This window comes from Pungitius pungitius, chromosome 9 (genome assembly GCF_949316345.1).
Source record: "Pungitius pungitius chromosome 9, fPunPun2.1, whole genome shotgun sequence".
Taxonomy (NCBI): Eukaryota; Metazoa; Chordata; class Actinopteri; order Perciformes; family Gasterosteidae; genus Pungitius; species Pungitius pungitius.
In genome coordinates this window covers 13,638,849-13,666,796 of record NC_084908.1, presented here as the reverse complement: position 1 = coordinate 13,666,796, position 27,948 = coordinate 13,638,849, and the positions used below count along the sequence as shown (strand labels likewise).

The 27,948-nt window shown below is 43.3% G+C and overlaps 1 protein-coding gene across 1 annotated transcript; it reads left to right on the top strand.

Annotated features, from left to right (window-relative positions):
• The first annotated feature begins 2,356 nt into the window (after positions 1-2,356).
• card14 (caspase recruitment domain family, member 14) lies at positions 2,357-13,023 on the top strand. Its single transcript, XM_037472927.2, has 20 exons — positions 2,357-2,657; positions 3,018-3,155; positions 3,250-3,575; positions 4,072-4,221; positions 4,319-4,438; positions 4,723-4,848; positions 5,880-6,035; positions 6,135-6,263; positions 6,723-6,814; positions 7,400-7,455; positions 7,614-7,671; positions 7,958-8,174; positions 8,260-8,386; positions 9,232-9,472; positions 9,574-9,637; positions 9,723-9,843; positions 9,985-10,149; positions 10,579-10,697; positions 11,028-11,143; positions 11,766-13,023. Exons 1-20 carry the CDS (start codon positions 2,444-2,446, stop codon positions 11,971-11,973), a joined length of 2,943 nt encoding a protein of 980 aa, XP_037328824.2. The 5' UTR covers positions 2,357-2,443; the 3' UTR covers positions 11,974-13,023.
• Positions 13,024-27,948: the final 14,925 nt, after the last annotated feature.

Here is a 27,948-nt window from a genome sequence, read left to right as displayed (position 1 = left end):
TGATTCAAGGCATACCAGGGCTGGTGTGTTTGTTAACTTGAGCAGGAAGGGCAATATCATTCATTTTGCAGAAATAATGAATTAAGTAATGCCTGTCATGTCTCTGATCTGTGTTTTTTTTTGTTTTATTGGCACATTTACCAAAGGGTGGGGATGTATCTTTTTTTCTCTGCTATTCAACTAAATGGACCGCACCCATCATAGTTGACAAAGTCGCGTTTGTGGTCTGTTCCTAATCGACCGGCACTGTGTCGGCGCATTTCACACCTGTTTGTTTGATCGTTGTAAACAACATTATTATTATTATTACTACATTATATCTCGCTCAAGAACTGGGGACTTGCCGATCAGCTGCTAGGCCCTCCTTAAAATCCGTTTCATGAGACAACACCGAGTAAAGTCAGCGTTTACCAATGTGGCAGCAAAGGCTTCCGGTAGGCCTCATCTGTGCAATGCTGAGGATCCGGTTCCCCGATCCCAGGCTCTCTGTGAGCGCCGTCTAGTAAGGTATTTTGTAAGGTATTTCCACAGTGTTTGAAGGCGCCATAGCAACCTGTTCCAAAAACTGGCATCCTGGGCTTGCAGGTAAAAGTAGAAGCTGATAAAAAGATATTTCCCACCTACTTCCTCGGAAAGATGACTAAGATCTTGCATAACTATCGCATTCTTACCCAGTACAGTGTGAAAGATGACGTCTCTGGAAAGCAGTCTTACAATTACTCTTCTGTCAACAGCCATCATGATCTGATTTATATATAACACTACAACACTTTAAAGGATATTGTGCGTGTCAGGTCGCACATTTCAAGTCTTTTGCTGCTAGTTTAAAACGGCCCTTTTTGCTTTTTGCCATGTCATTCAATGCTATTCTCACTCCCACTACGTCACATAAAGATGCACAGTCATGGCTTTAAAAGAATTGGGGGTTCAAACTGAAATACTAGGTCATATTAAGTAAACATCACGGTTAGGTTACAAACATTTTTTACAGAAATCAATTTACCTAAAAGAAAGTGAAGCAGTCAACAGTAAAGAGATCAATGGTCACGAACAGCTGTCGTCTCAGGGAAAATCAAGCGGTGGACCGACCGCTCCTCCCTGTCACCTGAGTTCTCATTTGCTTCAAGTGTCCACAAGCATGAAACAACGAAAAACTCTTCACTCAGTTTGTGGGTCTGATGAACGGAAGATCCATGCAGTTTATTCCATGTGTTGATGGAAGCAGTTTGTGTCCATCTAGTTCAGTTCATTGCACCTGGATGTTTTTCCAGTTGAGGGTACTTTTTTTCTTTATGGTCAAACGAAGACCCACAGTCGCATCTCTTGGGATTTGACCTCTTGGGACCTGTACTCCTCCATCAATGCCTTTGCATCCAGGAACACCTTCAAAGTTCTCCTGCATGCTGCTTCTGTCGGTGAATTTCTCGCTTCACGCAGCTCACAGGTGTGTGTCTTTACACTTTTTCAGAGGATCGTGTTCCTTTAATCTCCTTTTGTTGTCGATAACAATTTGGGTGGAACATGCAAATGTCCCACGCTGTTTGTGCAGCACTCAAGTAAAGGTCACGTTTATGAATATTTATTCACGTTTCAATGAACTCAAGTATTGTTCATTCAGCAATATATGAGTAACACATTTCCCTATTGCAGTTTACCGGAATGCGCACCTTAATCCCAAGTCGTTCGCTGATAATACAGGACAAGCTCTGTGACACTGAAGCTATTTGTTGGGTCCATTCTTCAAGCTCCACACCACCTTTATTGTTTACGATAGCTAATAGAATTAGAAAGCCTCTTACCTTGGGCGGACAGCCCATGCCAGTCCCGCCCCAGACCTTATTTCCTTCTATAACAGAGGACTTTGCACTTCACAGTCCAGTGTTCCTTTCATCGGCAAGGTATGTGTGTTTACTTTACTGTGATTAACAAATGATTACTCCCATGCCACCTAATGAATCTGAGGTTGGCGAGTTGGCTTTGTTCGCGTAGGCTGCGGCTCGGACCGCTTGCAACAGACAAATTGGTCTTTGTTTATAGAGTAAATGAGGCAGAGGTTTATAGAGTGTTTGGAGGCAAATCAACCAGAGAAAAGCCCCAATAGAGTGATTGGAAAAGACAAATGTGCAGCTCACTTCACTAATGTTTGCTTGTGTCTGATGTGTTACAAAAAATGCATGTTGTTGTTATTTGACTCACTGCATTGCAGAGGTCTCGTCTTACAGGTTTCCCTGCACATGCCCTCATAAACACACACACACACACAAATGCTTTGACACAACAAATGGGCGTGGAGAGCCGGGCCCTTTTATGATGCTCAAACGCACTTCCAGTCAGACTGCCGCTGTGTTTGCTTGCAGCGATGAGCCAGTGACGGGTGTCTTCGCTCCGCTGGCTTTAGCCGCATGCCCATCACTCCTTCAGAGGAACGGAAAACGCACCCAGGATGGCAGGCGAGTGCGTTCCCGAGAGTCCGGACATTGGACAGATGGGCGACGAGGAACTGTGGGAACTGATAAACGACAACCGCCACCGGATCTCCTTGGGCGTGCGGCCGTGCATCCTGATCCCCTACCTGAGGCAGGCCAGGGTGCTCACGGAGATGGACGAGGACGAGATCCTCTCCTGCCACAACCTCACCAACCGCAGCATGAGAACCAGTGAGATCTCTGACTTGACTTGTTTCTTCTAGAATGTTCCTTGGCTCTGTGGAGGGTTTAGTCTGCCTCCTCTTTTACTGCAACTGATGTGTTTACACTGATGTTTGAGTACATCCACAGAGGAAACTCCAGCCCCACTGCGGTACTAAAAAGTAATAATCATTAGTAAAACCAACATATTATGCTACCTAAAATAGTTTTAAAGTGTATTTACATACACACAAATATATTTATATATCTTTCTCACATATTGTGATTGTTTTTAACTATTTATCAACATTCTAAAATATTTTCCTTTCCCTCCATTCCTAATTGAATGATGCAACGGTTCATGACAACATGATCCTCCTCCGTGCACAGGCCATATGCTGGATCTGCTGAGGACCCAGGGGAAGAACGGGGCCGTGGCCCTGGTGGAGAGCCTGATGATCCACTACCCCACCCTGTACACCCAGGTCACAGGACGCAAACCCAGCACCGAGCCCTCCAGTTTCAGTGGTCAGTGGCTGGTTGACGACGAGTTTTAAGGGCCCGCCCAGCCGTCTGTTTGCCTCACTTGCTTCATGTCGCGCTTGCGTCGCTCTCTCTGCAGGCCTCATAAAGTACTCTGAGCTGACGGAGTATCTGGTCAGAGCAGTGACGGGGATGCAGAAAGAGCTCCAGGCGGCGCGGGATGAAGCGAGCAAGAAGAGCGCTCGCTGTGCCTCGCTGGAGTTCGAGATCCGGCAGATGATGGAGGTGTCGGAGAAGTCCCGGTGTCTTCAGTCCGAGAACCAACACATGCGGAGACACTTGTGTTCTTTGCAACAGGACATCACGAGGCTAAAGGATGAAAAGTGTGACTTGTATATGCGCTACACAGGAGCCGTGGAGGAGAAATCCTCCGTGAACCTGCGTCTCCATGACCTCAACCTGCAGGTCAGTGACCCTTCTTCCTGGAAGGAAAAATAATAATAATAATAATGCGATTTCAAGGGAAAGTCGTGCTTAAAGAATTGAAATGTGAATAAAGGCGTAAATTGAGAAGCTTGTGTTTGCAGAGAAAGTGGTATTAGAACAATGAACTTACTATACTCAGTCTCCTGGGTTAATTTAAGGAAGCTAAGTGCTGTTTTGAAACATTTTTGCCTGTCGGGTTTAAGACTGAAATCGCAACAAGTCACTAAGCAACTGGTTTCAACACAAGTCCCTACCCTGAATGAGCCAATCCTATTCATGTTGTAATTATAACACCTTTGAGGATTGAGGTGTTGTTGGTGAGGAAACACACTTGATTCCATTATCTTTGGCTCTGTTTACAATCATGTTGACCAAACTGTGCTTTTCAGCTGGTTTAATTCAGAAAAGAACATGCACATAGTGACAGACACGTAGTCGCGGGCCCGTGAACACCGTTGTTCTCGTGTGGTGGCAGCTGTACCAGGTGCAGACCGAGCTGCAGAAGGCTCAGGCGGACAGCGAGTTCCAGAGGCGGCATTCTCTCCGCAGCGCCGAGACGCCGCAACTGCAAGACAAAGTCAGGAAACTGCAACTGCAGCTGGCGAAGGAGGAAAAACTGGACCCAGTAAGAACAATCGCTCGATCATTGGCTAACGGCCGTAACGCATAATTGCACCCAAATGACAGTTGTGTCTTCCTCTGATCCGCTGTGTCTCCGTCAGGCCCGGCAGGACATCTTGGCCCAGGACCTGGCCGAGGCCATCGACAGCCAGGTGGAGCTCGCAGAGCAGCTCAGGTGTTACAGAGAAGAGAATGAACAGCTGCTGAGAGAGAAGCAAGTGGTACGTATGTGTGCGTGTGCGTGTGTGTGTGTGTGTGTGTGTGTGTGTGTGTGTGTGTGTTGGTGACAGTTTAACCCACTGCTAAAAATAACTCACAGCAAGCTCTAAACAGAAGAGAACCTCTAGTTGAATAACACAAATGTTGGGTCAGTCGAATGCTTGATGAGGAGAAATTGTTGAATGCTAATGCGATATGTCACCATAATCAATTTCAGACTACACCACGTATTTCAGTCTGCATTCTATTATATGTCCCTAAATCATTTTTTTTATTTCACCTTCAGCTCTCAGATCAAAAAGAGTGCCTGAGCCTCCAGGTGCAGCAGCTGACCCTGGACTGTAACATGCACCAGAAGAAGATCACTGTGATCCAGAACCAGATGAAAGAGCTGCAGGCAGAGAGGGACCAAGTGAGGAACATCTTAACCTTCTTAAAGCTTCTTGTCCTTCTTAAATCGTTCATTAAATTTACCAAGAACCTCTTCTTTCTTTCTTTTTTTAGCTTTTTTGGATTACGTATATTACTATGGCTTTTTTATTTCCTGTTGAAATTCAACCAGCTCTTTATGTCTGTGACTCACTCCCTTATACATTGACCTAGTGATTCACCTTTCGATGACATCATGCAGCAATGATTCATCTTAAAGCGTGTTTTGTTTTTGTCTCTTTCAACCACCGTTGAGGCTATTCTTGTGAGAGGAATGAAATGACGGATCCTCCCACACCAACAACTGTCAGTCAGTCACACAGCTGCCAGCTGCTCTGCTGGAGCTGTGCAGTAACCAACAACAACGCCTCTCAATGAGACATGAGATGTGACCGTGTCCATGGGGACGGAAGCTCTCCACATTCATTCACTTGTCCCTTTATGCTCTGAATTATAGAGTTTATTGACTTACATTTTTGATTAACGCTAGATGACAGATCACATTTCCCCAGTAGGCTACTGTCCTCCTCGGGGGAGGTGGGTTCTATCTCAAAAAGAGAGAGATCTTCATGAATGAAGGAGATGAAAGAGACACCCAGTCAATAAAACATTACAACAAAACCTTAGTTCCTGTTGTAACTATTCCTGTTCCTGCCTGGTCCTGAAGGTCTGTTTATCCCTAAACACTACGTGTCAGTTCAAACTGTCACAAACTCTGCCAATAATGCAGATTTGGCTACATACCCTTTTTTCCCCTGATATTTTATTCGACTAAAGGCTTTGTTTTGCCTGCCTGTTCGCAAATTGTATTGAAGCTTTTGTAGCATCCATCTGGAAATTTGTTGAGAACTAAAAATATTCTCTACCAAATGATGACCTTGTGGTTTCAGGTTTGTAAGATGAGCTGTTTATTTCTAAATAGGACGCTACTCCTCTGTTTGCCGTGTTGCACCTCCGTGTTCCCACACCAGACACACGTACGCACGTAAACCAGAACCACTTCCCTGCTCCCAGGCGTACCTGTCCAGAGACGAGGCCCAGACTATGATTGCCCGTATCTTGGCTGAGAAGGACACCCTGAGGTCTCAGCTGGTTGAGCTCCAAGAGCAGGTGTGCGGCGTGCAGGCCCAACGCTGCGCCAGCGAACAGCAACGGCGGAGTTCAGATTTGGTGAGAGAGAGAGAGAGAGACGCACGAGCACATGTCGGCGGACACGTGGACACGACCGGCACAGAAATGTGAAATGTTGTTTTGTGTTTTTTGCCAAAGAATATGGAGTGGGACTGGGAGAGCCTGAGATCCAGCTTTGAAAAATGCCCGCCATCCCCGCCTAGAATCTCCAACAGACGAAGACTTTGTCGCATGGACGCAGTCAATCCCCATTCAATGAGTTCAGAGGTGTGTGTGTGTGGGGTGTGTGTGTGTGTATTTAATTGAGATCAGACACAGTTATTTCATCAGAGTTGCCAAACCAGTACTTTTGTTTTTATTTCTGCTGGATCAAGTGCAACCACACCCAGATATGTTACCAAATGTAATGAATCAAAATCAGAATTCACTGCAGGTGCCACTTGGTGCAAATAGAGTTTCCTCACCGGTTCAGATTTCATTTGATCTTTTGTGCGTTTTGTGAGGTTAATATGTAATTAATCCATAATTAATTGATTAAGCAAGTAACATATTACAAAAGTTGAAAAAGGAAAAACCAATACGTTTGGCATTGATACTCTTGATACATATAATGTTACCTGTATTTAACATTCAGCTTTAGTACCTGTTTGATTGATTTGATTTGTCTTAGAAAGGATCTGTGTTTTTGCACATACCTATGCCGTGTGTATCCATCTGTATTTACAGTGTGAAGAAGGAAGCAGCGTCCGATCCCGAAACGCGGAGCCCCCCAGTCCAGAGTCTCTCCGCAGAAGGGAGGAAGCTTTGTACGCAGACAGGTGTGTGTTTCCACATTCCTCGTGTGTTAGTCGGCTTTTTAAATCAATGGTTTCAGCCGTTGCCACCTATCAGGAAGCACGTGCACGTGTCATTGACTCCTGAATTCCTTCCTGTCAATGCGAAGGCATCCGGCTTCGGGTGGATTATCAGTTAACAGGATTGAAAGGGGCTTAACTAGGCATCATGAAAGATACATGTGATCAAGAGTAAATGATAGAAAGCTAAATCTGAAGGAGCCTGCGAGGATTTTGGGAGAAAAGTGAGAGCACAATGTCAATAGAATTTATTGTTTTTGGTACAAAATGATTCATACGGAACTGTTTTTTCAACGTGCTACCAAGACATTACGCCCTGTGATCATCAGGATTTAATTAGTCCTAATTATTCCTAGTTATTAATCAATCTACAAGCACAGTGTCTGGGTCGAAGCATTGCATGACATTTGCATTTCAGTAAGCTCAAAATGCCGTGTGGAAGTCAGCATCGTCAGTGTGCGTCTTCATGGCTGTGTGTGAAAGAAGGTGACAGACAGAAATCTGATAGTGGGGTTTAGTGTCTCTTTTGTCTTTTTCTTTCTCTTGCAGCTCGAAAGCAGCGGAGACTGAATTTCTATTGGAAGACTTTGTGTTCATCCCCACAGGTGCACATAGAAATTAAACAATGTGTCTTTCGCCGCACATTTGTGTGAGCTATTGTTCAGTGTTGAACCTATGCGTGAGCTGCAAGGTGATACGTCAACTCAGACACTACCACAATTCTGATGCCAAATCATAAAACAGCCTCTCTTCTGTTCTGCAGAAATTGAAGACGGCAACGCGTGCACATTTTCCTCTTGTAAAAACTCCAACATTGATGGGTGAGTTAATCCACAGCGCGGTCAGGAACACGCAACATGACCTTTTGTGTAGAACTGTAGCCTCTGCCTGATTATAATTCAGATTAAGATTAAAGGTGATTTAACCGAGTAAGTGAATTATCTCATTAAAATTAAGTGACTAAGGCTCCACTACATGTGATAAGAACTATAGCAACTGTTGGTGACGTGAGGAATCCGTGATGCTATCAGGCCACAATCCACTCTGTGCCAACCAGAGGAATCTTTGATCCTAATCCGAACGTTTTCTCTCTCGTTCCTCTGGCAGCCTGTCCAGGACCTCGGTCCCTCCCTTCCTCATGCGTTCACGTCAGAAAGCGATTCGGGTCAACGGCCGCGTCCTAGGCATCTCGCTCCAGGGCGAGGCGCTGCTCAAACAGCTGGCAGTGGTGGGAGGCAACAAGACAGGCGTGTTTGTGCACCATGTGACCGAAGGAACCGCCGCCCACACCGTCGGCATCAGCCCCGGGGCCCAAATAGTGGAGGTGGGCTGAAGTGTTGTTCCTCCACGCCAATTCCAAACGTTCTGCCTGCTGGGAAGACTTCTCTCATGGTTGTGTCGGTATGCAGGTGAAGTACGAGCAGAACCAGAAGGCTATGAGTATGGTGCTGGAGGATTCCACCTTAGAGGAAGCTATGTGGGCTCTTGGCCAAGTCACAGGCGTCTGTCACCTCTCCCTCCGGCCTCGGCAAGATGGTATGTACCACAGCACAGACTCTCTTCAAACAAATCCATGTAATCCTCAATAATCCCAATTGTCATTATGCCCGGAAAAATAAAACCACGTAACAAAGGAAAAGAAAAACGCCAACTACAGAATGAAGTTCTTCACTTTTCGTTTTCAATTTGAAAATGAGCTGTACACACGCACAATCAAGTATTCAAACAAGCAGAGAGACCAAACTGTATCTTGGTATCAACTGGAAGTAGAAATGTATCACGTCAGCTGTTAGGAGGCTTTAAGGAAGTAGATCGTGTCTCTTATTAAAGAGATGGCCGGCCGCCAAGATGCTCGCGTATCTTTGACTCGTTGAAATGCAACAGCACGTGACGTCCATCGACCGGCTATCGTTGCTTTTGGATGAGAGGGATCCTCATTGTTGGAGGGACACCAAATGTGTTACTGATTGAAATAACAAACTGATCTCTTCATAAAATACTAAGGACGTGTCACTGATTCTTCATCAATCTGATTGTGTGATTAAAATTATAATTAAATATTTGTTACACACTGGCCAACTGTCACATTGTTATGGATGTTTAATATTGCTCTAAGCATAATGATCCATCCTTTATGGGTTCCTTGGTTTCCACTGTAGGGTTCCTGCTGCCGTATTATTGAGCACTGATGTGCCCTAAATGATGCATCAACATCAATATTGTCATTTACGCAGCCCACATTCTGAATTAAGAAAACCCTGCTTGTTTTTAGTATACATAAAATAATTGGACAGTCACTCAAAGTGACAGTTACCATCCAGTGAGTCATATTACATAACAAGTAAATAGTGCGTACAATATTGCTTCCTCTGCCTGCTCAGACTACGAGGCGCTGCTGCAGCAGATGCAGAGCAACGAGACATCGTCCGGAGACTCCTTCTACGTACGTGTCAACGTGTCTCTCCCTGCTGGGCCCAAATGGACGCTGCCTGTGTCCTGCAACGACATCCTTCATGTGACCAACACGCGACCCGCTGGCACTAAGGACTCCTGGTACGCCAGCCAAGTTCACCCCAATCAGCTACTGGACCTCCAGAGCGGAAGCTTACCCAACTATTACAGGTCGGTACGCCGATGTTTAAGATGTGTCAACGTACGGGAGGATTTATAGAGTCGGGCTCATCGGAAAGCTTGAATTGTGATGATTTTCTGTTCGGGCACAGGGCCCAGCGACTTCTGATTAGAGCCATTGAAGACATGAGCTTTGAAACAAAGAACTCTCAAAAGGTGAGAGCCGTCTAAAACACTGGAACCTCAAGCGCTCCAAAATGTCAGTGTGTTCACTTTTGGGACGGTTCCTCCCACTCACCAGGCTGCGCGTTTTGGGGCGGGCAACAACAAGCAGAAGGTAGCGAGGATTGTCGGCACCGGGCGCCAGGGCAGGAAGCCACTTTGGGTCAGTGTGGAGGAAGAAAACACCAGTGCAGAATCAGGTACATTGATCAATAGCCTTAAGTAGCGGCAAACACACAGTAATACAATATCTCTGCTTCTTGAATCTGCAGTTTGCGGCGCAATGGTTATGTTTATAATTTAGACATGCGTTCTTTTTCTTCTTATTCTTTCGTACGAAGGTGATACCTCTGCACCCAGAAGCTGTCTGACCCTCATGCCCTACAGCCTGGTCACGCCACACTTCCCACCCGTCTGCAGGCCGGTCCTGCTGCTGCCCACTATCCTGGGACACATCCTGAGCAAGAAGATGGCCGACTGGCCGGGCTTCCGGGTCTGCGAGCCTGGTAAGGGATACAGCGTTGTGATATTGTTATATATATATTCAGAAACATGCATGTTTATGTTTCCCCTCCCTGTGCAGCCCGACGACACGTTCTGTCTGTTTCCGATAACCAGGAAGCGATCCATCTTTGCGAATAAATCGTAATGAGAATGACGGAGGCTATAGAGACGGTAAATGTTTGCCAGTGTTTCCTGCACTGATAAGGTGAAATGAAAACGTGGAGATCTTTGTGGGAAGGTTTTAATCATTACAAGGACCAGTGAACACACAACAACATAAATACACAACAAGCAGAAGGAAACGACAAAGGGTTCAGATATTTTACAGTACGAATTCAAGTTAATGCCTCTACTAAAGGTAAAGATGTCACTTCATGCCTTACCTTTTGTACCCCCCCCCCCCTCTCCCTCCCCACCCGTCTGCTTCACAGAGATGCTGAGCTCCAGCGAGCGTGCAGCCAGGCTGCAGAGGTCCGAGATCCTGGAGGAGTGCGAGGGGGGAACAAGCTGCTGCTATACCCTGCAGAGTGTCGAGAAAATAGTGAAGACGGTCAGAACATTCATCATTGCATTTGGATGGTTTCATGGGAAAAGTGGAGAATAGGGTTGGACGGGGAGTTTACTTTAGTCCAGGCTTTCAAGGAGAGAATCCCATTAGCCTTTTGTGGACAAGTTTTTTTTGTGATATTATCTACGTATAATCATACCTGTTAATAATAAAACACACTTTTAACAAGTGTGAATGAAAAAGGATTTTTGTCTCCACGTGTTCTGCATTCAAACGTATCTCACATAAAAACACTGCTGTTGAGGCTTGCTCATACAAAAGATCCTCTCTTTATCTAACACCCTATTGGATGCTCCTCTCCCCGCCCTGCAGGGGACGCACTGTGTGCTGCCGTTGGGGCTGGACTGTGTGCGTCGGCTGCACCGCGCCGAGATCTTCCCCATCATCATCTTCATCGGCCAGTCGCCACGTAGTGCGAAGAAACTGAAGTAAACCCTCCTTTATTCTTGTTTTTCAACGCTGAGAGAGCTCACCTGATATCACATTCAGATAATCTCTATAGGCATGAAAAGTTTTGCTGATGACATTACTGACATATTGCGTAGCGTTGGATGTCATCGGGGTCTTCTAGTAGTTATATTGTCATTTATTTCAATCCAATGTGATCCCTGGTGGTGTTTAACTTCCTGAACAAACAGACATGGCACATGGGGCAGCCGGGATTCGAACCACCAACCTTGCGTCCCCCGCCAGTTCACTGAAGCAAAACAAATAATTCAAATAGTCATGTGTCCTCTTGATGAAGTAATGGCTCCTGGAAATACTGGTATCTCTTCCTCTTTTTAGGAATCACCATACTTGGAAACTCAAACTATGTCGCCCACGAAACCGGTTCCTTGTGATTCACAGCGACTGACAGACCTAAACGATAAATGTTGACAGATGGGAGAATAGAATAATTTAACTAAATCCCAGCTGCAAAGGAAAATATTGACACGTCACATCGCCTACACACTGCGGCTGCCGCCATTAAACGACCAAAACAAAAAGCAGACATCTCATCTTTAGGTGTTTGTTATGTGACAGCTCATCTCCTCCCTCGTGGTTCAGGTCCAAGCTGCAGCGCCGCAGCCAGTCGGAGGAGCAGCTGTTGGCGTGTTCCAGGAGCGAGGAGCCGCTGCTGGACAAGCTGCCCTGTCTGTACCACAGCGTGGCTCAGGACTCCTGGTGTGACCAGAGCTCGCTGCTGACTCACCTACGCACCATCATTTGGGAGGAGCAGAAGAAGATCGTCTGGGTGGAGCCGGACCTTTGGTAAAAAAAAATAAACAGAGGAGGGAGAGAGAGCAGGAAGGAAACTGAGAGAGGTTTTTGATAACATGACCGTGAGAATAAATTCTGCTTACAATTCATATTTTTTGTAAACCTGAGTATGTATCTATGATACTTATAAGTAACTGGGTGATGGGAGTCTCGGAAAGTGGTATGTATTGTACTTTCAAAGTGCATGGCCCTGTAGCACTATTTACTTTAATCCTAACATGAAAACATGTTCTACTCTGTTGCCTCGCTTTTGGAGGCCTTTGTTTAAACACCGACTTGAGTTGTGTTCCCTAAAAAAACAAAAAAATGCATTTATGGGTAAAAAACACTATGGATCATTTCCCACTACTCTGTATCTGTCATCTGGTGTGCTGAATGTTTTTTTTTTATTTTGTTTCATGATGAGTTTTTTTTTCAGTTGCCCTATCTGTTGTTGCACAGCAGTTTGCACCTTCAGAGTTTGCAGGGCTTTTGATTGCAGTCAGTTGAGGGGTTAGAGACCTTTTTTTGCGTGCACAGGGTTAATGAAAGAGATGTTGCTGCACTTATTCTTTGTGCTCATCTTGTCCTTCATTGTGCTGCCAAACATTTCAGTGTGTCTTTATTGCCAGCTTTTCAAAAACTGTCAACCTTTGAATACCTGTGGATGATTTGTTAGCAGATTATGTAACAACTGTGTTTCATTAAATGGAATTTATATTCATTCACGTGGGAAATCCACTTGGCATTTCTAGTTTTTATTTTAAGGTGATCTAAGAAGTTAAAAGAGTAAACTCGTTCATAATACAATTGTGGTTAGTATCAAATCTAGTTGAAGGTGACAGGTCCGATCGCTAAGTATAAGGCCATTTCCATTTTGTCTACACAATACGGGGTTTGGTTTGTTCTTTGATAATGTTTTTATGTTGTTACGCACAAGCACTGTGACATTCCCGGGGGTTATAGTGACGGATAAAAGGAGCGTCAGTGGCTGCTGGCCTACCTCACGTGATTGTTCTGTAAACTGGCCGGACGTGTTTTGAGTGACTTTGTAAAGAGGAACAAATAAACATTACAGTGTTAAGATAACAGTAACCCGGGTGCAAGTGAAATGTGTGTGTTTTTAATCCGACACCTTCTCCTTTAGCCCACAGCTCCACGGTTTCATCGTGGTCAGCAAACACGTGTGCCTCACAGCGGGAGTGATGCACTTCCTGCGTACACAAACACTGTCAATGATGAAGTCACTGCTCAGTTTGCTGCAGTATGAAGTTGAGAAGTGGCATCTCATAACAAACTTAATATGTTAACTGAATGTTAAATTAACTGATGCTAAAATAAAGTATACTGTATTAACATTTAGTCAGACTTCTCACTGCTTGGTGTGAAGTCCTGTTTGTATTTCTTGAATAGCTTAATATGTGCAGAACACTATTTAACATCAAGCTATATTTAAATTTCAAGGTTTCCAGTTTATGACGCACGTATTTGTTTCTCAGGATTAATTATTAACTATTGTGTTCAAAGCCTGGCAACGCCATATTTAGTACCATGAAAGGATTCCTAAAAGTGTGTCAGTGATGAATAGCAACGGCTATTTTTATTATTATAAAGCAGTAACTGGTGGAGTACATCTTTGTAGTTCACGTTTACTGAATTATTCAACAGCTATTGGAGCTGCTGTGGCCCTTAGTGACCACCGGGGGGAGCTAGAGAGAAATGAATGCGCTTTGGTTGGGGGAGGAAAACATGGTTCCCACTAGGAGAGAGAAGAGCAGGGAGGGAGGAGAGGGGACACTTTGATTTCTGACCACGAGCATAAAGCACCACTGTCTTTAATCACACTGTTGTGCTGTTTTGGGGGCTTTTTTTTCCAGCTCTTGATTTAAATGCCTGTGTGTACTGGCCAGGATAATCAATGCCACCCCCAACCCCCCACACCCTGTCTGCCCCTTTTTATCTGGTGGTGATTATTGACTGGATTTACAGGATTTTCTTTCCTTTTTTTTAAAGAATCCATTTCCTCTCCTGGAAGTCGTTCAGGTTCCAAATCCCCCAAACCGTCCCTCCTGTTGCTGGGAAACCGCCCCAGTGATGGGTGTGTTGTCAGAGTACATTACAGACACTGACATGGGGAGGGAGAAACCGTGGCGAGAGAATAGGGGGAATAAAGAGGTGAGGGTTAAAGAATAAAAATTACAACATGCACATCAACCCCGGTTCTCTTTTGTTTCCTTGTACCGTCTCACTCAAACAGTTGCACGCACACACACACACACACACACACACACACACACACACACACACACACACACACACACACACACACACACACACACACACACACATGCAGACAGGCCTCTGGGGCTTGATTAACATGCTTTGATTCCCCTGTCTCTCTCTCTCTCTCGCTCCCTCTCCACTGGCATTCTAACTGGGTTGAGTTTCAGCTTTTGGGATGAAAGGAATGAAGAATGTGTTTGGCAGCAAAACTGTTCTGGAGAATATTTGATGTTTAATTGATAGAGGTTGGATGTCTGAGTAGAAGACTTGTTATTTGCAATTACCCTAAATCACTGCGTGTGTGTGTGTGTGTGTGTGTGTGTGTGTGTGTGTGTGTGTGTGTGTGTGTGTGTGTGATTTACAGCCCGGAGCGTATTTTTGTGTCCTTGGAAGTGTGAATGATGTCTTTCTACGGTCAGAAATGAATTTAAGTTTAAATTAACATATTGTAATGTGAACACAGTTTTCGTCTAAAATTGTACGTTTGCAGTATTATTAATAAAAGATGCTTATTCCATAATGAATTATCCATGCTGTACCAATGGGGGCTGACTGAATATTAGAAAAATAGCAGAACACCACACCACCCAACATGATGGAGCATGTTAATCCATAATAAGCTTGCAATTATAAATGTGCTGCAGTTATACGGTGTAAGTAATTGGAATTAAAAACACACCACAAAGTCGAGCTACGCAGGTGTTTTCACTTATTAAGCCTGATTAGGTGCAGACTCGGTTGGAGAGACATGTCCCGGGCTTTGCTACGGTCACTCCTTATTTCTCAATCATTCCCACAACAAAACAAACAACCGATTATTAACTTAATAAGTTAATAATCACAAGGTACAAGCTCATATATTATCATGTTGGGATCACCATCTAGGGTAAGAAACATTTTCTTTTTATTATGACAATACCTGTTATCATTTTAAGCTCTGTTTTTGTCTCTGCCAAATGTCTGTCTTTCTCATCTAGTTATCTAGTCATCTAGGAAGTGAGTTTTCTGAGATGTTTCATGAGCTGATTAAAAAAACAGTTTGTTCCACTAACGGTGACACTTTAACACAAAATAGCATTTTTTAGTATGAATTAGTGCAGTTTTAAAGGATTTGTTAAAGATTTGAAAATAGGCCCAACAGCAGCTGACATTTATCTTCTGATTTGGTGGTCACCAACGAAGATGTGTCAAACTCTTTGTCAATTTTTGTGGTTGATGTTGTTGAGGACGATGCTAACAATTGAAACACAACTATATTTTTCTCTCTCGTTGTCTGTCCTCCTGCGGAGGGATGACCCCCTGATGACCCAACAGTTTGTGAAAACACACCACAGAGCAGAAGCTGCATGTGAGTCTGTCCAGGCAGCCATGTGTCTCACACACACACACACACACACACACACACACACACACACACACACACACACACACACTCAGAGCCCCTAGCTTAAGGGCAGTCCTTTATCTGTGTGTCAAGTTCAAGTTCTCACAGGAACTCGTCAACTTCGGCTCGACTGCAGAATCTACAGCCATCTCTACTTAAATGAGAGGAATGGCATCTCATTTATGTAAAATTTACCCAAACATATGATCGGAAAGTCAAATGGGATGAATCAAGAATTAAAAACTCACTTCAAAACGTAACTTTTGAATCAACACTAGCCTTACAATTTGACTGCAGAAATTGGATTTTCATGAGGCACATCCTGAGTGCCTTTGTCATTTTACACCAAATGCATCAGCCAAGAAGTTAGCAGACTCACAATTCTGGGCAGAACCACCACCGCCTACATGCGCATTCCTTCACTCAGCGTTGATGAAACCGAGGGGCTAATAACGAACACTGTAACAGTGTGTTAGGAATACAGTCTCCTGCATCTGTTACATGAATACGTCTCAATTACTGTGGCGGTGTCCAAACAAGTGGAGTGAAAGCATCAACATGCTGCATGCGCCAGGGCCTTTGGGGAATAGTGTGATTATTGTATAATTTCTGTAAATACAGCCAGTGTTTAAGGTCGAATCTACTAGCATGGAAGTGTTTTAAAATATGGCAAGAAAAGTCCTAAACTAGAAAAAAAACACAATATATTATGTTTCATAAACTTAAGCTGAAACACAGCCAATAGTGGTTTATAAAAGGCTAGTGTTAAATCAGATAAATAATATACCAATAATGCATATTAGAATAGATAGAATTAGAACGGAAAGCTACAACCTTCAGCAGGTCACCGTACGTGGTGAGAAGTTCTGATGCGATTGTTAATCATTTATTGCAATTGTGACCCCAAACAAAGACCATCACATTTCATTTTCTTTCAAAAAACACACACACAAAAAAGGAATCTGTCTTGGTGTTATGGGGTGGAACAATACAGCAGACTCAAATAAAAGCAAGGAGTGCACATTTTCAAAAACCCAAAAATGAATTGAACAAAATTTGCCTTGAAAATGTAATAAAATCACTGTGAAAAATATATATTAAATAGTATTAAAATGAGTTCAGAGCATGAAGGTTTACCAATCGAAATTTCTGTCCGCGGTTTCAATAAGCGTGACTTGGCTTCAGCGGAAGGCTGGAACAACAGCATCTGATGTGTTTATCTTCTTTTGAACATTTTACTGTGCCAGCAACAAAACTTCTACCTTTAACCCCGGTTGACCTTTCGTCAAATGTTCACTTGAAGGCCCAGGCACATACTCTCAGTCCTTCCTCCCTATTCTGCGGCTGACCGTGAGCGTTGGGGCCGGCTGGGAGCCAGTGAGTGGAGCCATTGTTCCCAGAGGTCAGAGAGAGTCGGAGAAACTCAATGCCAGGGTCAGAGTCACCGCGGTGATGATGGCCAGCACTGTCAGAAAAACACCGTTCCAGTGGTAGTCGTTTCTAAATGAAGGCACGACAGAAAGGATTTGTGAAAAAGTTTAAAATAATGGATGTAGGAGTGAAATATTATAATGGGGAGAGTTGAGAAGAAATGCTTATTTGCAACACACACACAATTCATGGGATGTAAAAATGTCTGTGTTCGACTGTGAAATGTTGTCTTTGATTGAACTAAATCCAAAGAGACGTGTTGGCCGCATGGTTTGTGTATGGTTTGTACAATGTGTCAGCGCGTGCATGAGTGTGTCTTTGTTGGCCAGCACACCCAAGCTGTACAAGTTCCATAAACAGCTTGATTGTGTTGAGCTCTGTGATGCACACAAAGCTGTTCTTCACAACAGGGACACAGTGTTCCGTTCACCAAGCGCATCTTAGAGTTTACTGCGCCTCCTCTGAAGCGCTAATGTGTCGCTCTTGAGCTCCGTCTATATACGTAGCCTCGGCTGGAATAACCACCATTTATTAGTTGACCTGCTGTCTTCCAGCTAGCACACAATCGATAGCCTCTGGTCATGATGTAATTTACTCACAGCAAACCTCATGTAATGACGAGACTTCAGGCCTCCTGCTATCATTACCTCATTTCACGGGTTTGTCTCAAAGCAGGAATCGGCTGCTGCACAATGCTACACAGTTCTCATGAACTGTGTGTGTGTGTGTGTGTGTGTGTGTGGCAGGTGGAATCCCTTTATTAATGAGTGTTAAATTCATTAATCTAAGATCAGTCAAATATCTCTGACAATGGGGAAAAATATCAATTATTCTATATATATTGTATGCTGGAATGTATTCTTAATAATGAACCGGCATCATTTTTTACATCAATATTAGCAATTCGCTAATATTAAATAAAACAAATTAATATAATTAAATAGGAAATATGGATAAAATTTGAAAGAATAAAAGTAATACATTGAGGGGGATGTGGTGCCTTTGAACACTTGGATTAGAGAGCTACATTTACACTATTGTAATGTTAGGAAAGCAACGTTAACGGCAATCCTGATGTTTGTTACAACGTCATCGGATTGGTTTCAAAAGTATAAGAACACAAGCACAGTATTTAGTGGGATTAGTGTCAGTCATCAATTTCCTCAAATATATCAATTTAGCTTAGACCATTCAACGCAAAGTGAGGTTCACGGTTTTGTGGGAAATTTGAAAAGAATAATAACAATTCCATATGTACATTAATCGAGTGGTAAATTAGGAACAAAACTCCAATCTGCCAATGATATTTCTTCTGTTTTACCTCAGAGTTTTTGAGAAATTAGAGTTAGCATTGCGTGTCTAAATAATATATATATATCTAAATACATAATAACCTCATTACGATTCTATTGAAAGATTAGATCAATGAGCTCTAATGTAGCTCCCCATGTAACAATATTTAACCATTTTTGCTGCTGTAAGAGAAGGATCCAGTAGGTCTGACTCTGAGCGCTTGTTCATACGGCCGTACACACCCAGTGAACATCTGCTGCATACGAGCCTGTGTGCAGGTGTGTGTCTGTGTGAGTCCATGTGTTGTAAACTCATGCCGAGGTGAGGTCTGAGCTTCGGGGTGATACACGGTCGATTTGACAAGAAGCACAGGCAGCCTGGAATCTGCCCCCAGCCTCCCTCACACACACACACACACTTTCTCTTTTATACGCACACATTCACCCCTGCTCCCTGGTTGACGATACATCCACAGCCTCCTCCTGCCCCCCTCCATCCGACCCCTCCCCTCTCCTGCCTCCCGGATGGGGGTAAAAACAGTCACGCTGAAGTGCTTGTCTGGGAGAATTAGACGCTGGCAGACAATTTGATTTCTTCGTCTTCAAGGCTTCCCACTCAGCCGCAGACACAGCAAGCAAAGAGGGTTTGATGCTCCCAGATTGCAGACAAGCAGTTGTAAGTGGAGAAGGAGACACGGATAGAGGCAGACACAGAGGAGTGATAAAGACCATGGAATTGGGTGGTGCCAGACAGAGGAGGAATTTTAAGAGGCCGGTTTAAAACACATGAGAAATGAAGGGGCAGGTAATTAAGACTGACACGAAAAAGAAATAACAATGAAAAGAAGAAACCAGAAAGGAAAGAAAGCTGAGCAGGGTGGGGGGGGGGGGGGGTTGAGTGTGTCAGTGGGAGAGAAAAAGGAGCGAGACAATAAGAGAGGCCATCCAGGCAGCCACTTAATAGTCCACCCACTCGCTGCTGTCCAAATGGGCCGATCGACGCCTGTCAGCTGCTTTAAGAGCTCGGATAATGGACCCCGGCTTAGCTGATCGGTTCTGTTCTCCTGTTTCAGCCTCTTTCAGCACATCAGGGCGGAGAACAGATCCGGTGCTCTTACCTCGCTGTGCTCATGTACAGATGCAGTAACCCACAGAGGACTGTGGCGAGGGGAATTACGGCGACCTCGCCGTGACATGATGTCAGGTTGAGTTTTGATGACCACGTGCTGGAGATGTGTCTTTCGACTGTTTGTGCGTGTGTTTATGTGGCTTTGTTTATGTCTGCCTCTTGTGAAGGCCTATGTGTGTCTGTGTGTAGTGTACACTTAATGCTGTGGGTCAATTCGTGTGTGTATGCGTGTGTGTGTGCTTTGATACAGTAAGAAATAGATAAATTCATGTTAAGTTAGGATTGTTTTATCTCTCCCGGGTCCACTGTGATGAAAACAATACGGCGCCTCCACATCGCCGTGATGTAGCTGCCGATGAAGAGTTGGGTTCAGAATGAAGTTTGAATATTCATAAAAAATATCTATTTTATGATCTTGATAAGTCTGCTCTGCCACCAGTGTAATTTAAATCATTGAATGCACACACTGAAACCTTGAACCGCATTCATTTACAAACATGTGCAGTGCAGCCAAATATCATTGAAACCCACAGAATTCTAAAGAATTAGGAGAAGTAGAGACATCATCAAGCACAAAGCCTTTCCATTAGAAGATGGAGGATTTGTTTTTTGTAGGGGGAAAATGATAACACATGGTTTCCTGATACAAAATCATCTGCAGTCTTTGTGCCTCCCAAAAAAACGAATAAAGAAATCACTGGCTAATCAATCAGTTTCACGATGTGATACTGCTTTGGTTAAAGCTTGTTTGATTTCCTGCTTCCCAACAGGCTGCTTATTGTGAGCATTGACTAGCTGATAGGTCCAAGGTCTCCCGGCACCCGGCTTTGTCATACAGCTTCTCTCTGTAAGTCATAAGAGATGTCACCCTGACCCAGTTGTCTGTGTGATGCCTTTCTCCGTGGCGCCATGTTAATAAAGAATGATAACAGTGAGCCAACCTGAGCCCAGGAACACAGAGCTCATGGCACCCAGTTGGTACCACTGTGAATGCAGTGGTACCAAGGCTCATTCCCCCTTCTGTTGCATCATTCGCAGATGAACAGCGACTTATCGAGGGCTGCAATAAAGTAAACGTTTCATTCGTGAAGTGGACTTCAGTGGAATTCAAAATAAAATTTCAATTTGAACATTTTATATGGTACTGACACCTGGACATTTGGCTCTGACATCGACTTAATACCGTAAGTCAACGTTCATCATGATGATGCCAAAGACTGTATCATATCAGCCATGCACACATAGTATATCTAAATATAAACCGTATCATTATATGTGCTGATTGTACATCGACTTACTGTATTATTTAGCATCCCCAGAGTTCATTCTAATTTTTCTTGGATTCAAGGTTTCTTGAATCTTTTCGAACACACAATATGAAAATTCAATATTTTTGTCAATAAGGAAAAATGGAAAACGGAATATGACGTCCTTAACCCTGGTTATTTATTGATTTTTGGGAATTTAGCATCGCACTGGTTGCCTCAATTACAAGCCAAGGGTATTTTCCATTGGATTTTGGATAATTGCAGGAAATAAGATATTTGGCAAGCACATTTTTATGACCATGAAAAACCAAATGAATACCACTTTTGTGATTTTTGAAGCGTAAATGTAAATTGTGGTCATGCGAGCAACTAGGCTGTGAATCCAAACTTGTTGGCGCGATACCGTTCTTTAATCTAGTTTAGCCCCTTGATATCCGCCATTTGGTATTAATCATTGTTTTCGTACTCTACATTAGTCATAACATTTTGTTATTGTCTGCAGTGTGTGATATTCCCGACAGGAGAGCAAAATACCCACAACCCCCCCCTCTCCAGTGCACGTCCTACACAGCACCTTAACACACAACCCCAACGCGGCAGACTCTCTCCTCCCTGAAGCAACAATCCACGTTGTGTTCATCTCGACACTTGTTTTTTTTTTTTCAGTTCGACGGTTTGCAAAGTTTCCCCCTCGGCTGCAGGCGGTGCTGTTCCCTCAGCTGAACCGCGGCGAAACTCTGCTCCAGTTGTGACTCTGAACACACCCAGGGTGCCTCAGAGAGCCCCTTCAGCCCAGCAGCTCATTAACCCCTCCTTCCCAACCCCCTCCCTGGGTGTGGGCTGCCAGGGCCTCGGTCCCCATCGGATGAAGGTTGCCAGCTCGCAGTGAGCCCATGCGGTGTGGAGGGGCTCTGAGATTCTGGCTGTGGCCCGGTGCCACACTGGGCCTGGTTATTATCTCCAGATGACATCAGCATGAGCAGCAGATGCCTTTTTGGCCAGAGGGGCTGAACAGAGAGAGAGAGAGAGAGAGAGAGAGAGAGAGAGAGAAAGTGTGTGGGGGGGCCTGCATGCTGTTCCTTGAGCTATTTATTACCTCCCCACTTATCGGGCCGTGTTCCCCGATCGACTGGGAAGGAGTGTCTGTTTCATTCCAAAACGACCTTTTCTAATGATAATGTAATCAGGCAAAGAAACATGGGTACACACACACACACACACACACATAGGGACATGAACAGTTTAATAATAGTTATCGTTATCTATTTACTGCGGCAGTGATGCTTACATGCACATGTGGAAAAAATGACTGAATGAGTGAATACGGTGATACTAATTATGATGATGCTAATTGATTGTAATCTTCACACTAATGGCAATGATGTCACACTGGAAAGGATGACAATTGTCTCATTAACAGCGTAAAGGATCTTTTTAATTTCACCGAAGCACAAAAGCAGAAAATACAGAAGTTAATGACGGTGATCAGGATTGTTATGTAGGTCACCTGGTGTGTGTGTGTGTGTGTGTGTGTGTGTGTGTGTGTGTGTTTTCCCGCTGAAAGCTAGTGGTTTATTTATGCCTGTGTTTTCTTTGAGGGACAGGCTGAAGAGGCAGGAGATTAAACTCATGGAAGCAAATCAAAGCAGAGGCAGACGATTTTAGATTAAAGCGCCTGCACCTCGCCAGGTTTAGCAAGTGCGTAGCGTAGATGTGTGTGTTTTTGTGTGTGTTTGTGTGTGTGTGTGTGTGTGTTTGCCAGCCCATGTGAGCCAGCATGCACTGCAGAAGACTTCTGTCCATCACCTCAGTTATTTTTCAGTCCTCCTTCCCTGCAGCTTATTATATACACTCTATCCCCGCTCTGCTCCGACCAATTTAATAGAGAGAAAAAGACGGGCTTGAGGAAATGATATTTCTAATCAGACAACAGCAGAGGGCCCCTTTTTATTAAAGTGGGCGTGCTCTTTCTTTCTGCCTGTGCCTGTGTTGGGAGCAGTCTACAAGGCTGATAATGGCCCCGGTCGGTCTGGTGTCATTATATTAAAGCCTAGAATGATCCCACACACTCATTCCCCTTTCTGACCAATTCCCTCATATTCTTTCTGCTTTGCTCTTTTCTGGTGAGAATGGACACTTTTGTTGTGCTTTCTCTTATTGCTCGATCCCGAGGTGTATTGTGCCTTTGAAAAAATATTGAATTCCCCAGTTCTCAAGGCCAAGCCATCGCACATAATAAAAGCAGCTGTGGATTTGTAAAGCGGTAATGTGTTGGTGATCTCATGCACTGTGGCAGGTGGATGATGTGGCCGAGCAAACAGTGGGTACGCCTGCACACTATAGCAGTGGAAATGGAATTGAATTCACTTATTTTTGTATGGTAGTTTTTTTTTTTGGAGAAAAAAGCAGCCTTTAATTAAGTGAGAGTTTTTCAATAAATATGAAATAGGTAAAGATAATAACTTAGGGCAGGGTTATATTTGTGCGATAATTTTTTGTGCATGCCAATTTTTTACGATGTATAGATGTGTAAATCTTTATCTTTTACATTTAATATGACCAAATGTTTGTTTTACATTTTTGTCATATAAACAACGTTTCTATGATATTTAGAAGCTGTTTCCGATAACAAAGAGCTAGGGATTTTAGCACTCTGTCTCCATGGACTCTGCACAGTAAAGGATATTTGAAAGTGATTAAAATACCAACCTTTGAAGGCCAGTAGTCTCCATAGAAAAAGTGGATTTGTTAGATGAGAAACATTTTGTCTCAGGTCACAGAAGCCAGTCTGGCTTTTAGCAAAACCTCCATGAACTGCTTAAGCTGTTGATGCTTTGGGGGAAAGGATTTAGTCTGAACTTCAGATGTGTTTTTAATAGTTCTGCTAACCTTTAAATGCACAAATTGCTGGCTCAGACGCGGTATTGCAGAAACCCTCTTTGTTACAAATTACTAGACAATAATTCTTCAGGGCAATCAAACTAAATTCAACTCAAGCCCAGCCAGCACAGCACAGTCCAAAATGTGTCATTGTTCATCCATGTTTCTGTGGAACCACCTTGTTTGTTAGGAAGCTTGTAATAAAACTAGGATGTCCACAAATATATTTTACCTTTGCTTGCATCTTTTCTTATCTGCATCTCTTCTTTTGTGGTGGTTGTCAAAAGGAAGTGTGGCTTGAAATTGGACTCACCTAATTACTTCACCTAATAAAACCAAATCAGTGAGTTTATCTACCGTTGTGTAGTTGTGATTTGAGCATTTACAATTGTTATTTGTAGGCGGTTTATCCTATATGCTTCTTTTAAACCTTTCCTCGCCAGAGGAGAAAGAAAATGTGTTTTATGTGTGTGTGTGTGTGCGCGCACACGTCATAAATACAGACGGTGTCTGAATTGTGAAAGACTAAACAGTTGCTCCGAGTGGCTCAGATTAGTTGTGTTTTTCTAACTCCACTCCATATTATCACATCCTAATGGCCACGATGTCCCTGAGACGAGAGTAAGACTGAAAAAAACATACAGAAATTAGTGCTTTTACCTTAAGATGACACTTTTCTGAATGGTTATCTTGGTGTTAGTTATTAATGATGTAGCCTAATTTTGATAAGTAAATACGACCATCACACCAAGTAAGGTTTACTAAACTAAAGTTAACTTAGATTAGTGATTGTACAACTTGAAGCAGACTGTAAAGCCCTTTGAGGCAAATTTGTAATTTGCGATTTGGGGCTATACAAAATGAATTGAATTGAAGCAGCAAAGTGAAATCTACAGGGAAAGTCCAAGTGAAACTGGCGACCTTGAGCGCACTCGGGGTGACGTCAGAGGAGAATTAGCGCTGTTTTTCTTACAGCTAGCTACTCAAGAGACGGAAGAACCTTAGTTTAACCGGAGGAGAGAGACTTCATGGAGGGTAGGTTAATGTTACACGTTCAATTAAGGTTGTATTACGTCACCGTTGAGTCTTCGGCCAAGTCGGTGTTTGAGTACGAGTGCTTAAGCGTGAGGTGGTCCGTTTAGTGAGCTAACGTTAGCAATTTAGCATGCTAGCTGGTTAGCCTACTGCTCTAGCAAACCACGGTACAGCATCACAGTCATCGCTACATTTTGGGGCCTTATTTTTGGTTGCTTCATTTGCGATCTTTGGTTGATAAGATTGGGGAATTTGGGGGAGCTTAAGTTAACGATCGTTGAGTTAGTGTTTTCTCTCCGACGTCATCCTCAGGATTGAATGAGGAAGATGTGAGAGACAATCACAGCTCAGCAAAAGATGCATCACATGTGGGGGATTATTTACCTTAGAGCAAGTTTAATAAGCTTGTCATTTTATCACTAACTTATATTTTTATATTTCAGTCATCCGTATTAAACTAGTCTCTTATGTCTCTGTACTCAATACAGGTTTAGGTTCTCCTGGTTATTTGTAATTGAAATAATTGTGATAATCAGTATCAGTGCTCAACCTGCTCAAATAATTTGAATTGTTGGTTAATCGGCATGTTTAATTTTGCAATAATAAAATATTGACAACTGTTTTTTGACTTCATAAAAAATTGAATGATAAAGTATTCGGTTTGTAATAATGAAATTCAATATTTTGTTAATTCATTTTGTATAGGCCAAAATTTCAAATTTGCCTCTGAGGGCTTTACAGTCTGTACAGTGGCGACATCCTCTGTCCCGAAACCCTCACATCAGCACAGGAAAAACTTCCCAACGAAATAAAAAACTTTGATGGGGGGAAAAAGGGAAGAAACCTTAGGGAGAACGGAAGCATCCCTCCCCGGGATGGACAATGGATGTCATGTGTACAGAATGAACAACGTAAAAGATGTACAAAACGTTCAACTCATACAACAGAAATGATTCAAATAGTGTTTGTTTAAGCAGCACCTGTCAAAATTAAAAGTCTTCAGAGTTGTGGAAATATTGCTGGTTTGCGGAAATAACTAATTCTTATTCACATCTTTTTAATGATATCCTCCCAGGCTTAAAAGAAGGCTTAAGATTTGTGTTCTTAAATACTGTATTGGCAGCACTGATCTAGACACATTTTGTCAAGCAATACAAACAATATAGTGTACTGTATGTAGGCGTGTGTGTGTGTGTGTGTGTGTATAAAAATCGCGAGTGCAAATTATTATTTCATCAACTAAATGGCACATATTAAAGATTTTTTGCATAAAAACAATTCTTACTAGTATGTAAACCTATTTTTTTAAAGGTATATCTTCTGTATTGTTTTGTTAATCCTGGATCGTGTTGACCTTTCCTTGTGTTTTGGTACCATGATATTTGTCTTTGTTGCAATTAAGAGTTCCTGTTTTACAGGATCTACTAATCACCCTAGTTTCTCTCTCTCTCTCTCTCTCTCTCTCGCTTTCTCTTTCTCTCCTGTCAGTGTGTTTGACTGGTGACCACAGGTGATGCTCTGAGAAACCACCCGAGGTAAACAATGTCTCCAGAACGCACACACACACACACGTATACGTGTACAAATATTTGGCACATAGCCGTGCCCAGTTGGTCTGCCAACATGCCCAAGAAGCTCAAGTCATTTGACAAAGACCTTCAAATGCACAAATGTATGTATAAAGCCACAACATGACCCCTGACACCTACTCGCACACAATCAAAACAGTTTATAGTCACTGCCGAATCCTTGGCCTGTCTCTTGGCGGTGTGTCACTCTATCTTAATCCCTCTGGTGTTTACAGCATGCGACGAGTGCACACAGCCGCCAGTCACAGTGCGTTCAGGCGGGATTCAAAGGCGGGGTTTTCCTTTTTCTTCTCATAAGCTTTGCAATCTCCTCCTTGCTTACGATTGCAATACTAATTCAAGTGTGTAACATTGTTTTGTTTTTTTTATTCCACCGTTTTTTGCTAACAGAAAATATTGTTTTTATTCTCAGTCCGTGTCTTTGGGGATTAGAATAATTCTAGCTGAATGTATGCAGAATAATGCAGGTTTATGACATGAGCGGATACCTTTGTACCTCTGTGTTTCTTTCTATTCTCTGCTGTTTAACTCACGCGAGTCATTGTGTTTTATTACAACATTAAGCTAGTTTGAATGCGTCAAAGCGCTCGCCTGAGCAGCCACAGCTGAGGAGGCCATTTTAATAGGTATTGACTGCAGATTTCAGCCGTGTTCTCCCACCTCGCTTAAAAGCCCATGTTCTACTTATTAGCCAATTAAAACCTGGAGGGAGGGCCATTGATCCATAGGAAGGGCAGCGGGGAGGCATCTGTCCCTCAGCTTGACGTGGCCCTGGCACCACTATCCACAACACACAAGCAGACACACACCTCTCCAGTTAGGGCCTAAAAGCATTGCCAAGGCCATTTACACTTGATGAGATCTATATATTGGCTTCGAGTAGACGCTATCGCTTCTGTTTTGAGAATGTTTTCTAGTGAAGAATGTTTTTCTGCGTCTAAATATCTCCCTGTGAAGCGGGTGTGTGCTTGTGCGCTTTTTAGGAAGGGCCCTAGCTCCAGCCTGTTCGATCGCTCTCAGTAATGGTGGGTATTTATACGTGGAGCAATTGGACACCTGATTACAGGTTTGAAGGGGGAACGGGCCGCTATGGAGGTGACAGCCTCTCTCTTACAGAGTCAAGACTCTTTCCTTTTCCTGCCACCTCACATTATAGCTAACGCCATGATATCAGTGGCGAGGTGCAAGGGTAAGAGAGAACATTAAATCAATACAGTGTGATGCGTTAAAGGTATGCCCAGACAGATGGAAAATCACAATTGGAGTCACATTCTGGGAAAGATTCTAACACAGAATAGAGGAAGATTTTTTCCATACCTGAGCAAACTCAGGTAAAAGTACCACAAATTTAATAAAATTCTGAACATGTTTAACTGAATCCATAAAGACTGTTCTATCTATTCAACTTGTGTCTCCGGAAGAAAAAATGTAAAGTAATAATAAGGGTGCTATGAGGTAGGGTGCAGGATTTATACAATTTACGTAATTAGACACTTTTGATAAATATTTTGTAATCGAAGCAGGACAAACACAAAAGTATAATGGTGGACAGCGTGTGTTCAAGCTCCTGCCTGTGTAACAGCATGAGGTCAGCTGGGGGTTGGGGTTAGTGAATGTTTCATTAGCACAGTTATGCAACTCTCACACGAACACACACACACACCTGTAAGTAGGCCATGTTAGTTCCATAATCACACTCT

Coding starts and splice junctions, on each gene's coding strand:
- card14 (XM_037472927.2), top strand. CDS start 2,444: ATGGCAGGCGAGTGCGTTCCCGAGAGTCCGGACATTGGACAGATGGGC. Junction 3,156..3,249: donor CGAGCCCTCCAGTTTCAGTG/GTCAGTGGCTGG, acceptor CTCTCTCTGCAG/GCCTCATAAAGTACTCTGAG. Junction 6,815..7,399: donor GAAGCTTTGTACGCAGACAG/GTGTGTGTTTCC, acceptor TTTCTCTTGCAG/CTCGAAAGCAGCGGAGACTG.